The sequence below is a fragment of the Pelodiscus sinensis genome, chromosome 4, assembly GCF_052426305.1.
Source record: "Pelodiscus sinensis isolate ZL-2025 chromosome 4, ASM5242630v1, whole genome shotgun sequence".
Taxonomy (NCBI): Eukaryota; Metazoa; Chordata; order Testudines; family Trionychidae; genus Pelodiscus; species Pelodiscus sinensis.
The window spans coordinates 52,152,973-52,165,530 of NC_143055.1; the positions used below are offsets into that span (position 1 = coordinate 52,152,973).

At 42.9% G+C, this 12,558-nt stretch overlaps 1 protein-coding gene across 3 annotated transcripts in view; it reads right to left on the reverse strand.

The window, feature by feature from the left end:
* Nucleotides 1-12,558, reverse strand: part of AASDH (aminoadipate-semialdehyde dehydrogenase) — a 93,014-nt gene that overhangs the window by 55,573 nt on the left and 24,883 nt on the right. For all 3 annotated transcript variants that reach the window (XM_089777870.1, XM_089777871.1, XM_089777868.1), the window contains exons 8-12: nucleotides 12,305-12,411; nucleotides 7,978-8,150; nucleotides 4,091-4,280; nucleotides 3,115-3,233; nucleotides 1,497-2,340 (exon numbers count right to left, since the gene is read on the reverse strand). In XM_089777870.1, the coding sequence (XP_089633996.1) occupies nucleotides 1,497-2,340; nucleotides 3,115-3,233; nucleotides 4,091-4,280; nucleotides 7,978-8,150; nucleotides 12,305-12,411 (1,433 nt within the window). The remainder of the gene's footprint in view (nucleotides 1-1,496; nucleotides 2,341-3,114; nucleotides 3,234-4,090; nucleotides 4,281-7,977; nucleotides 8,151-12,304; nucleotides 12,412-12,558) is intronic.

The window sequence follows — 12,558 nt, forward strand, 5'->3', positions numbered from 1 at the left end:
AAACGAGCTCCCTGAGCAGACTGGCTGCTGTGAAGTAGCCCCTGACCGCAGGGGGTCTGAGCTCCCCATAGAGAGAGGCTGCTCTGCATCTGTCTGTCTGTCTATGGGGAGCTCAGACCCCCCACGGACAGAGGCTGCTTTGAGGCAGCCTCCTGATCGCCCTCCCTTGTGCTACTGCCTCTTCTAGCTCCTGCCTGATCTCCCCACACCTTAGAAGGCAGCAAAGGGGAGGGGAGGCAAGTCTGTGGCAGCCTATACATGCGGGGAGCTGGCTCCCGCCTGTCCCCATTACCCTTAGCACTGCCTCTCTTATCAGAGGGGAGGCAGATCTGGTGCTTGTGGGAAGCTGGCTTTTAAACTAGTTCTTCCTGATACAGAGGCAGCAAGGGCGGAGAAAAATGTAGTCGTTAAGATTAACTGATAAGCCTAGGCTTATTGGCTAATTGTGTAATTATCTACATGACAACATCCCTAACTCCAACCTTATTGCAATACTTTAAGTAAGCGGCCTTTCTGTTATTCCTTACAGTTGTGAGGGTACTGCCTCCTGAATACCTGCTTATGATTGTTCAGGAACCTTTAAAAAGTCCATGCATTCAAAATAAAACTCAAACCTAAACAGTTTTCACCCCCAGTTTCAAGATATACCCAGCCTCTACTCCCTGAATGTCTATCCTTGCTTTAATTTTAAAGAGAAAGGAATTTCAAACGCAAACAGGTTTTTCTACTGAGTCCCCAGCTGAGAATAGGTGCTCCCACTAGAAGGTGTGTCTTTCTAGGTCTCCAAAAGTTTAAGAGGGGTAGCTGTGTTCATGTGTAATAGAAAAAACTTAAACAATGATTAGTCCTGCTGTACCTTAGAGACTAACAAAAAGTGTAGATGGTACCATGAGCTTTTACGGGCACAACCCATTTGTTCAGATGAACCCACTTCAGATGAACCCAAAATCTTCCATCTCATCAGTTCTCCTCCTTGGAGCTATGCTTATTCCTGTCCTTATTCAATGGTTGCTCAAATGGTTGCTCTTTTTGTCAAAATTATTCCTTTCTAGATTGGAAGAGATCAGGAGACAGGCCTCCTTCCCTTCTGCTGACTCAGAGCCCTGCAGAAGCCTTCTTTTTGCCTCAGGAATCCGCAATCAAACACTTTCTCTTTCTAGGCCTCCTGCTTATCTACCTTAGGCTAGAGTCAGCCACCTGACCCATCTGTTACATGACTTCACTCATTATTACTCATCGTCCCCACCTGAGGAGATAAACTATACTTGTCACAGGCAGAGTGGAACCCAACTCCTTTAAAGGGCTCTGTCACCTCATTGAGATTGCTTTCCCTTTTTGTTTCCATTTCCCGCAGTTTAACTGTAGACAGATACAGAACATGGGTTACTGGAAGCAGAGATGGCAGATACATATTACTTGATACTGAATAAGTTGCTATGTAATTTAGTTACAATTTAAGATGGGAGAAAAAAAGGAAAACCAATTAAAATACCTACCAACAATAATGAAGTTTCCACACTTAGATATACATGCAGAGGATTCAATACGATCTCCAAGAATTCTCTCCCACTTGATTTTTCCCGAGTATAAATCAATTGCTTGCATTGTGTGTGAATGAGACCCAATGTACACAGTTGGAGATAAATCATCTGTGGCTGGTATTACAACTAATGGTGAGGCATCTATACATTTGCCCATATTTGACTTCCATCTTACATGCAATATCAGCCTCTCAGGCATTTTTAAGAGTCTCTCTTCAGAAGGAGTTTGTTTTACAAAGTGAGTACCTGTTTCATTTGTCTTGCTTGTAATTTCTTGACTGTTTTTGCTCTTTCCTGATTTATTCTCTTTTACTTCATATTTCATTATATTTGAAGTTACAGTAGATGAATAAGATGCTTGCTGTCCTAACTCTGTACCTGCCTGTCCCACATTAGATGAGTTTATAAGAGACTCGGGAAAAGTAATCGACAACATCCGATTTCCTCGGTTTAGTGCAGTAAATGCAATCAATCCTGTAACAGTATTAAAGTACCTTCTAGACTTTGGCTTCATGTGTTCTTTGTGGAATTCCCCTCCACTGCTCTCATTCAGTTTTCTTTTCACAATATTAGGATTCATTATTTGGTCCTCACTTGGGAATACAGCTTTAAGAACATGTTGGTAAACCTCAGAAATGGAGCTGTTGAGAATAACTTCCAGGAGCCCAGGAATGGCCTTGCCTGCCATATTCTCAATCTCATCATAAAACCGCAGTGACTTCAAGGAGTCTCCACCACTGTACAGAAACAGCGACTCTTTGGAAATGCTGTGTGAATCATCTGGAAGACTCAGGAGAGACTAAAGAAGCACAGAACAGAGTTTATAAGGTGAACACTAAAACAGTGTCCCCATGCCACTAAAACAGTGTCACCAGGGCCTGAGCTTGTCAGGTGCCTCAGACTACCACTGAAATTAACAAGCACTGAAAGTGCTCAGCACCTTGCAGGATTGTAGTTGCTCTTTTCGGTGCTCTTTGAAATGCTGGCTGATCAAGCTGTGGAGCAAAGTGTCCACTTCAGCAGTACTAACCAAATCTTATGCTTGACTATGATTCTGCAGTTCACTCCAAAGTTAAAGAATTAAAACAGATTGCAAAGAACTATCTAAAAAAATGCACCTAAGAGCATTTTACCCTGAGATGTATTTTTAAACAAACTTTAAAGGAGTTTCTGCTGATCAGATCTATTACTGTTGCCTTTGACAAACAATTTTATTTGCAGTTCCTGAAGCTCTTTTTATAATGTAATTGTATTAAAGAGACATGAGGCTAATCATTGTAGCCTTTTTTTGTTAAAATAATGCAATCTTTCTAGCTGGTACTGAACAAAAGCCTAACCCTTTCCAACAATGTCACAGGATTCTGGGTGCAGCCTAAAAAAAAGCAACACACTGTGAGCATCCTGTTGCTGCACTTCTTGTTAAAAGTAGGTGCTGCTATAGGAAGCCCCATTTTCTAGCACAGCAGACCCTTGGCCTATGATGTGTCCACCAAGATTTCATTCATGTCCCATTTCCCTGGGCTACATGTATAATGATCAACTGGCAATGATAAAAAGCAGCTTAAAATACTACCTTCCATAAAAACTGCAATTTTTCCCACAATTCCTCTGCTCCGCTCAGCTTACTGTCATGCCTTTTGGAGTTTAGATGGTTACTGTAAATCTTGCTCAGCTCAGAAATATCAATTTTGCCTTCATATAAAATAAAAAGCACAAGATTATTTTCATTGCATTTTAGAGTTTGTATTTTCAAATTCTAGTTATGGCCCACATGTTCATCTGGAGCTCACTCCAGACTTCTTTATTTGTGGACAAAATGGCACCCTTTTTTTAACACCAGCAATCAATTGCACCCACATAAAAGGGAGCAGGTTTTGAAAAATGTATCATATGATACTATCCACACACAGTGCCTCATGCTGTCCCAATTGAAAGCATCTGACTTCAATGGAAGCAAGGTCAAGCTAAGAAAATACATGTGTGCATTTTCAATATTAAAATGCTGTTAATTACTATTTGATTCCAGAGAGTCTAAGGGTATCAAACAAACACAACACAAGAACACAATGGAGAACAAATAAGTGCAGACAGATTTGCTGCAGAACACAACGACAGCTTATGGTGTTGTCATAATACAGGCCATCCTCACTACAAGTCCAAGATATGTTCCAAAAAACTTGGACTTATAGCGAAACAACTTAAAGTGGGAATTTTTTTCCCCACAACTGACTTCCATTCGCACAAATTGGGCTTTTTTGGGGGGAGGGAGGAATGGAAGGACTTATAAAGCATCAGTACCTACAAGCGTCAACGACTTTAGTGCAGAATGGATGTATATTGGGGAGACTTATAGCACGGACGCCCTGTACCATGGGTCACGTGAGAGCACATTGCAAAAAAAGTAAGAGTTAATGAGTGCATGAACCAGCTACTATTACTTTGGGGTCAAGTCTCAGAAAAAAAAAACACAAATTTAGTCTCTAAACAGAACAGAAAGGCATGGAGTAGTATCTGCACTAAAGAGCATTTATCAAACTTATTTCATTTACCATGTGATGTAAAAGGCAAAGTTTCAATCAACACAAGTTCATCAGGGATTGCGTGGGTTGGGAGATGTTTCTCGAGTTCCTTAAGAGTATCTCCTGCTGAACTGTCTTTAGGTACAACAAACAGGATTAACTTTTCCTGTTGATACCATGTCACTGCACAGGATTCCACATTACAAAGACCTTCAGCAGCCTGCAATACAAGAACATAGCCTTTGTGCTGAAGTGCAGGGGAAAAAACCCACAACTCTGATAAATAAAGAACTGTTGTGAAATTTATATTTTGATACTGGCAGCTACTGAATTTGTGAAGCAACAAACATGTCATGTCCTCTATTCTTCTCCCTAGATTTTTTTTTTTAATTCAAATAAGTATTTAGCTCTCATGAAAAGTGTCAGAATGACAGCCCTTAAGAATAAATGTGTTTAATTCCACAATGTAACCACAGCACAGGTAGCAGACAGGGCAAACTTCTCAATGACCCATACCACTCTGCCTCAGGTATGACCTGGAAGAAGCACATATAGGAGTGGGAACACAATTCACTCTCCATATTCATTCTATTGTGGGCATTTCTGCCAAGACTATCGACAAAAGCTAATATACCAGTAATCCCAGTTTTGTGAGGGTAACATCTCTCCTCTAAAAACAGGATTGATAAAATGATGGCATATAAATGCCAATAAAATCTGAACAACTTCTGCTATTCTACTGGGTTGGATTTTATCCATCCATTGAGTCATTCAAATCCCCTTAAGAAACTTCAAAGTTAAAGTTTAGCCCATTTAACAGTAAGTGATCTTACATATGCTATTCAGTATACTGATTTAGCTAAACCTAAAGGTTTGCCGTTAAACTAAAGATAAAATGTCATTCTTGAATATAAACATCATTTTATGTGTTATAGTCAGAGACCTAACACTAGCTGCTTTTATGTGATGATGTGAACTGAGGGCACGATTTGGAACATCCTGGAGGATCAGCCTTCAGGATCAGACAGAAATGTTTCCTACTGGAATAAGTAAGAAACTGGACTCAATGGGCCAAAATTCTTACCTTAATTTACATGTGTACAAGTTACACTTGTAACTTGGTCCAATCATTCCACTGAAAGCCCATCAGGAAGCTACTTTTTTTTTTTAACATTTTGTAGTAAGGTATTTTCTATGCCTCATCTTACTGGATCAAGTCTAAACAAATTTTAAAACATTTTCTATAGACACATACCTTATGAAAAACAAGAGCAACTTAAGCATACCTTCATTCAATCACAATCTTCTTGACCCCAGAGATACACCGTTAATTTAGACATAAAGGCTATATCCTACAGGACAGTAAGGAGCTATTTGTGCATTCAGTGCACAGTTACAATCCTCATTCTACAGAAGTATCTGTTTCCAGAATTATTTCCACTGGGTCACAGTGGGAAGAACCGGGATCATTAAGAAATATTAGTATTAATTAAGAACTCATCTTTCTGCCTCATTGACTTTACTAGCCAAACACAGTCCTGAAGTAATACAGGAGGCCCCCGATTTGCGACGCGATTGGTTCCAGGGAAAGCGTTGCAAGTTGGGGGCATCGTAACTCGAACTCTCATTTACAATAGGCACCGTGCGCTGTTGTAAGTGCGGACCAAGGACGTAAGTGGGGGGTTTTAGCCCCGTCCACACTTACAAAAATGGTTATAAGTGTGTGTGGGGGGGGAAATGATCAGAAATCAGGGGACTCCTGTACTACTGATTGCAACTGAGATGTGCCTGTTAACAAGACAGCTTGGATATAATTCTCCACCTTTTCCCAAGGTTCATATCCATTCTTCTCCTTTGTCAACATCTGTTAATTTGTTTCTCCCTCTACTGATATTTGATTCATTATAAATATAGCTGTAATCAACATTTGTTACTTATATAATGTCTTGTCCAATGGTCTCAGTGCTTTAGAAATATTAATTCTCATAGTGCTTGGCTGAGATAAGGACATATTGTGCCTTACAAATGGGTAAACTGAGATAAATAGGGATTGCATGACTTGCCCAGCTGTTTAAACTAGGAACAGAATTTAAGGGTATGTCTACACTACACTCTTAGCTCGAAATAAGCTACGCAATTTGAGCTACGCAAATTGCGTAACTTATTTCGAGTGTATTTTAAAATGGCTTATTTTTTAAATTTTGAAATAAACTGCTATTTTGAAATGTCCCTTAATCCTCACGGAACAAGATTTAGAGGGATGTCAGACTAGCGTGCCCATTATTTTGAAAGATATTTCAAAATAACAGGCTTGTTCAAAAGACACAGAATAGCTGTTTCAGGACACCAGAAGTATCCCAAAATAGCGCTGCAGTGTAGATGTACCATAGGAGTCCTGATGCCCACTCTAGTGCTCTAAACCAGTGGCTCCCAACTTTTTTTATGCTGTGGACTGACAAACATTTTATTTGCATATTTGCATATTCATTATGCAAATAATGAATGTTCAAATATGTTACTGGTCCACCTAGCCCAACTCAGTTCCTAACTCCCTAGTGCCTAAGACCCTTGAACCTCCGCCCCACTCCTATGCCCCCCCCCACTCCTATGCCCCATGCCCTTTGCCAGCCACTCACTGCCCCGGTTCCTGTGCAGCCGCCAGCCTCCAGGCGGGAGAGCGCTTATCCCCCTGGTTCCTCCGCAGCCACAGGAAGGGGCGGGGGAGCAGGAACCACCAGCCTCCGGGCAGGGGAGCGCTCACCCCCCCATTCCTGCACAGCCGCAGGAACCACCAGCCTCCGGGTGGGGGAGCGCTCACTCCCCATTCCTGTGTATATGCAGGAACCACCATCTTACGGGCAGGGAAGCGCTCACCGCTCCCCCCCCTCCCCATTTCTGTGCAGCCGCAGGAACCAACAGCCTCCGGTGAGTAAAAACCGCTGGTGAGTAAAAAAACCCTATATACCCTGCACCCGAATATACCCCGCGGGGTGTGTGTGTGTGTGTGTGTGTGTGTGCGCGCGCGCGCGCATGGGGTTTGTAAAAACAAATATAACCCATGAGTTATATTCGCTAAAATACAGTACTTGGCTGCTGCCGGCCCCGCTGCCGCCAGGTGCTCCCTGGGGTTCCTGACTGGGGCCACCTGGTGCTGCCGCCGGGCTTTCCCTAGCTGGGGTGTCCCGCCATCCCTCCCCACTGCTAGGGCTGGCCTTGCTGCTGCAGAAGATTCCAGCCATCACCTGCCTCCACCAGCCCGCTTCAGCCTGGGGGGAGTTCTCTAGCAGAGGCTGCCTGGTCACCCTGGCCGGCTGCCACCGGGGATTTGCTGGGATTCCTAACCGGGTCTAACCTGCCACAGGCAGCCCCACTGCAGCCAGAGGTTTCCCAGTCACATGGCCCCCCTCAACGCTGGGGGTTCCCCAGCAGGGGCGGGAATTCCCCGGCTGCTGCCGAACGTTTCCCGTCCAGGGTGGGGGCTCCCCAAATGCTGCCTGTCCTAGCCGATGTTGGGGGTTCCGTACTCAGGGATCCTCTGCCCTTTCATCTCACCTTCTTCAGGCTCTTTGGTCCAGCAACATCCATAGCCCTGCCAGGCCCCAGATGTTGCGAGATTTGAGAGGTTCAAGCTGTATTTTTCAAGTGTAAAATTCTCTATACAGTTTTGTAATGTAGTTGAATAAAACAAAAACTACAAACAACAAAGGCAAGATTTTTCAAAAGAACTCAGAATCTGGTAACATTCTTGAGAACAATGGGAGCTATTAGGATGCTGAGCCCTCTGGACAAATCTACACCTTAAGTTTGATTCAACAAAATTAATACTTATGATTTTTTGCTGATTAAACAAATCACTGTAGCTTTTTGTTTATAATAATCCACACTGCGTAAGTTCTGAGCAGTACAGATTGTATTACCTCCTGTACACAATCAATGTTAAGTCGTTTGCCATGACGTTTGATCTGACTGTCCTTTCTTCCTAAGAAAAATATCTCTCCATCTTTCACTCTCACAAAGTCCCCGGTTTCTCTCAGTGTGTTCAAAGGAACAGCTACTTCATCATCAAGGAAGCAGATTCGTTCTTTACCACCTGTGCAAAAGAATACAGTATTATTGCAGCTTATAATTACAAAATTATGAATGACCTACCTCCTATTTCAGAGTAAAAGTATCAAAATAACCTGACAAAGAACTGTAAAGTTTGACATACAGAAAGGCACTAATGATTGGAACTAAACTTCTGAAAGCTAAAGTATCAGTGTGAGGGTATCCTATAACCTCAGACTTAGAATATTTGGAAGATTCATGATTTCACTGATGAGGATCACAACTTGTCCACGTCCTTCCATGAATCCTCCATAAAGAATCAACCCAAAGTGCTGGAGACCTTCCTCTTCCCCTCTTTATGTATCATGGATACCAATGAACAGGGCTCAACAATTAATGTAATCTACTCACCCATGGTGAGTAGATTACAAGCCGGCATGGCCATGCAGCGTGCAGAACTGCGCAGCTGGCGAGTGGGGCTCGCCGCCACTTGGCGAGCCCTGCCAATGAAGTATACATGCTGTCCATCTGTTGTGTGTCAGTCTTTTCTGATTGTACATAACTTGGATGATATAGTTGACACCACTTCTTGCAGGCAGATCACTGATAGTAACATGCTGTTGCCTACTTACATCTACCATGTGTTTTTCCATTGCTCTTTGGGTGATTTGCAGCTTTAATTCTTTTGTAAGTGTTCCAGCCATAGAGCATAGAGTACTACCAGAAAGATACAGATGTTAAAGAGATGGGCTTTCGCAGTGGTGGAAAGTTTGGGATCAACAAAAACTATGCAGACTCCCAAAGGCAATCTAGCCCGACCTCCTCCTCCTGCTCAACTCGGGCCCAACTCATTGTCCATATGCAATGCTTGTCCAAGATATACATATTGATCTACCAGCTAGACAATCTGTCCATCCAACGGCATGTCATACTCTGACCTCATATAATTTAAAAAAAAACCTTCTGTTTATATTGAGCCAAATGGAAGCAGAAAACAAGTCATTAAAACTAACCTGTTTTTTGTGTAAAATACTGGTAATTTCTTGCCTGCTGATCTGATTTTTCAAAGTAGGCCAATAGGTCCCCATGAAGGTGGCATCTGCTAATCTACAAAAGCAGCGAGGAGTCCTGCGCCACTTTATAGACTAACTGAAGTGTAGGAACATAAGCTTTTGTGGGCAAAGACCCACTTCGTCAGATGCATGTAGTGGAAATTTCCAGAGGCAGGTATAAATATGCAGGCCAGAATCAGGCTGGAGATGATGAGGTGGATCCAATCAAGGCGGATGAGGCCCACTTCTAGTAGCTGATCTAGAGGTGTGAATTCCAAGAGAGGAGAAGCTGCTTTTGTAGTTAGCAAGCCATTCACAGTCTGTTTAATCCAGAGTTGATTGTGTCAAACTTGAAGATAAACTCTAGCTCAGCAGTTTCTCTTTGAAGGCTGATCCTGAAGTTTTTTTGCTGCAGGATGGCTACCTTTAGATGTGCAATTGTGTGTCCAGGAAGATTGAAGCGTTCCCCTACAGGTTTTTGTATGTTGCCATTCCTAATATCTGATTTGTGTCCATTGATTCTTTTACGTAGGGACTGTCCAGTTTGGCCGATTTATATAGCAGTGGGGCATTGTTGGCACGTGATGGCATATATTACATTAGTAGATGTGCAGGAGAATGAACCAGTGAAAGTATGGCTGATCTGGTTAGGTCCTGTGATGGTGTTGCTGGTGTATATATGTGGGCAGAGCTGGCACCAAGGTTTGTTGCAAGGACTGGTTCCTGAGTTAGAATTATTATGGTGCGGTGTGTAGCTGCTGGTGAGAATATGCTTCAGGTTGGCAGGTTGTCTGTGAGCAAGGACTGGCCTACCTCCCAAGGCCTGTGAAAGCAAGGGATCATTGTCCAGATGGGTTGTAGATCACTAATGATGTGTTGGAGAGGTTTTAGCTGAGGACTGTAGGTGATGGCCAGTGGTGTTCTGTTGGTTTCTTTCTTGGGCTTGTCCCGTAGCAGGAGGCTTCTGGGTACACGTCTGGCTCTGTCAATCTGTCTCCTCGCTTCCTCATATGGGTATCGTAGTTTACAGAATGCTTGTTGAAGATCTTGTAGGTGTAGGTCTCTGTCTGAAGGGTTGGAGCATATGTGGTTGTACCTCAGTGCTTGGCTGTAAACAATGGATCGTGTGGTGTGTCCGGGATGGAAGCTGGAGGCATGCAGGTAAGCATAGCGGTCGGTAGGCTTTCGGTATAGGGTGGTATTGATGTGACCGTCACTTATTTGCACCATGGTGTCTAGGAAATGGACCTCCCGTGTAGACTGGTCCATGCTGAGGTTGATGGTGGGGTGGAAGCTGTTGAAATCATGATGAAATTCTTCCAGAGTCTCCTTCCCATGGGTCCAGATGATGAAGATGTCATCGATGTAGCGTAGCTAGAGAAGGGGTGTAATTGGACGAGAGCTGAGGAAATGTTGTTCCAGGTCAGCCATAAAAATGTTGGCATATTGTGGGGCCATGCGGATGCCCATAGCAGTGCCACTGGTCTGGAGGTATATATGGTCACCAAATCTTAAACAGTTGTGTGTGAGGATAAATTCACAGAGTTCAGCCATCAATTGTGCTGTGGCATCATCAGGGATACTGTTCCTGACAGCTTGTACTCCATCTGCATGTGGGATGTTTGTGTAGAGAACCTCTACATCCATGGTGGCTAGGATGGTGTTTTCTGGAAGATCACCTATGCATTGTTTTCTCAGGAAATCCGTAGTGTCACGGAGGTAACTGGGAGTGCTGGTGGCATAGGGTCTGAGTAGAGAGTCCACATAGCCAGACAGTCATTCAGTGAGAGTGCCAATGCCCGAGATGATGGGGTGTCCAGGATTTCAAGGTTTGTGGATCCTGGGTAATAGATAGAACAACTCTGGTCGGGGCTCTGAGGGTGTGTCGATTTGTTCCTGTGCTTGTGTAGGGAGTGTCCTGAGCAGATGGTGCAGTTTCTTAGTGTATTCCTTAGTGGGATCTGAGGAAAGAGGCCTGTAGAATTTGGTATTGGAGAGTTGTCTGGCAGCCTCCTTAGGTAGTCAGGCCTGTTCATGACGACAACAGCACCTCCTTTGTCAGCCTCTTTGATTATAATGTCAGAGTTGTTCTGGAGGCTGTGGATGGCATTGCGTTCTGCACGACTGAGGTTACCAGGCAAGCGATGCTGTTTTTCCACAATTTCTGCCTGTGCATGTCAGCGGAAGCATTCTATGTAGAGGTCCAGACTGTCATTTTGGCCCTCAGGAGGAGTCCATGTGGAGTTCTTCTTCTTGTGCTGTTGGTGGGAAGGTATCTGTGTGTCAATGCACTGTTCAGTGTTGTGTTGGAAGTATTCCTTGAGACGGAGACGGCAAAAGTAGGCTTCCAGATCACCGCAGAACTGAATCATGTTAGTGGGAGGTGACGGGGCAACAAGAGAGTCTCCAAGATAGAACAGACTCTTCTACCGGGCTGAGTGTGTAGTTGGAAAGATTGACGATATTGCTGGATGAGTTAGGGGTACCACTGTTGTGGCCCCATGTGGTAGATAGGATTTTAGACAGTTTACAGTCCTTTTTCCTCGGTAGAGAAGTGAAGAATGTAATGTAGATCTCCTGTCTTATTTTAAGTGTCTTATCTCCTGTCTTATGTGCTAATCTAGATATCCTACTCTGTTTCAAGTTGCAATGACAGAGCTTGAACTATTTCTCTGAATGTTGTGATGCAGTCTTTATTATTCTATGGAATTTTTATTCCCTGGGCAATTTGTAACTGAGAAGGATCAATCACCCATCTGTTCATAGGAGGGTTTACCTCCATCGTCTGTGCTGGCACAGAGGGCCTATGGAGAACAGATTGATTCTTTCACTATTACAGAGTATATGATACTATTGAAAGTAGTTTTAAACTCCAAAGACACAAGTAGTGGCTATTTAAACATATAAAACCATAATTCTGATAGCCCTTTAAAGAACTTTGGTAGAGTTTTACCACAAAAATCAGCATCCATCCCAGTAAATTGTTTAAATGATGTATAAAATTTAAAAAGTACATTACTAGAGAAAACACCGTATTTCTGTATTTTAGTGTTTTGTTATTCAGGCAATGGCACTTTAAAAAATAAAATGCACAGAGATTAAAACATTTTTTTAAATTAATCATTTAACAAATGTATAAGATAACCTATGAAAACTTGTCCCTCTCCGTCTAGAACTGCAGAACCAGTGGCATCTCTAACTTCAACTGTTGTTCCAAGCAGTGGTGATCCCAGTGGTACAGCGGAATCAAATCTAAACAATAAAAATAAATAAATAAAAAAGTAAAAATCTTTTCCTTCAGATAAAGAAAAAAATTCAAAATGCAAACCAACCATACAAACTGCATGGGCCTGTGGATATGGGTGCACTGCAGTTGCAAACATGTTACCCCAGGTTATG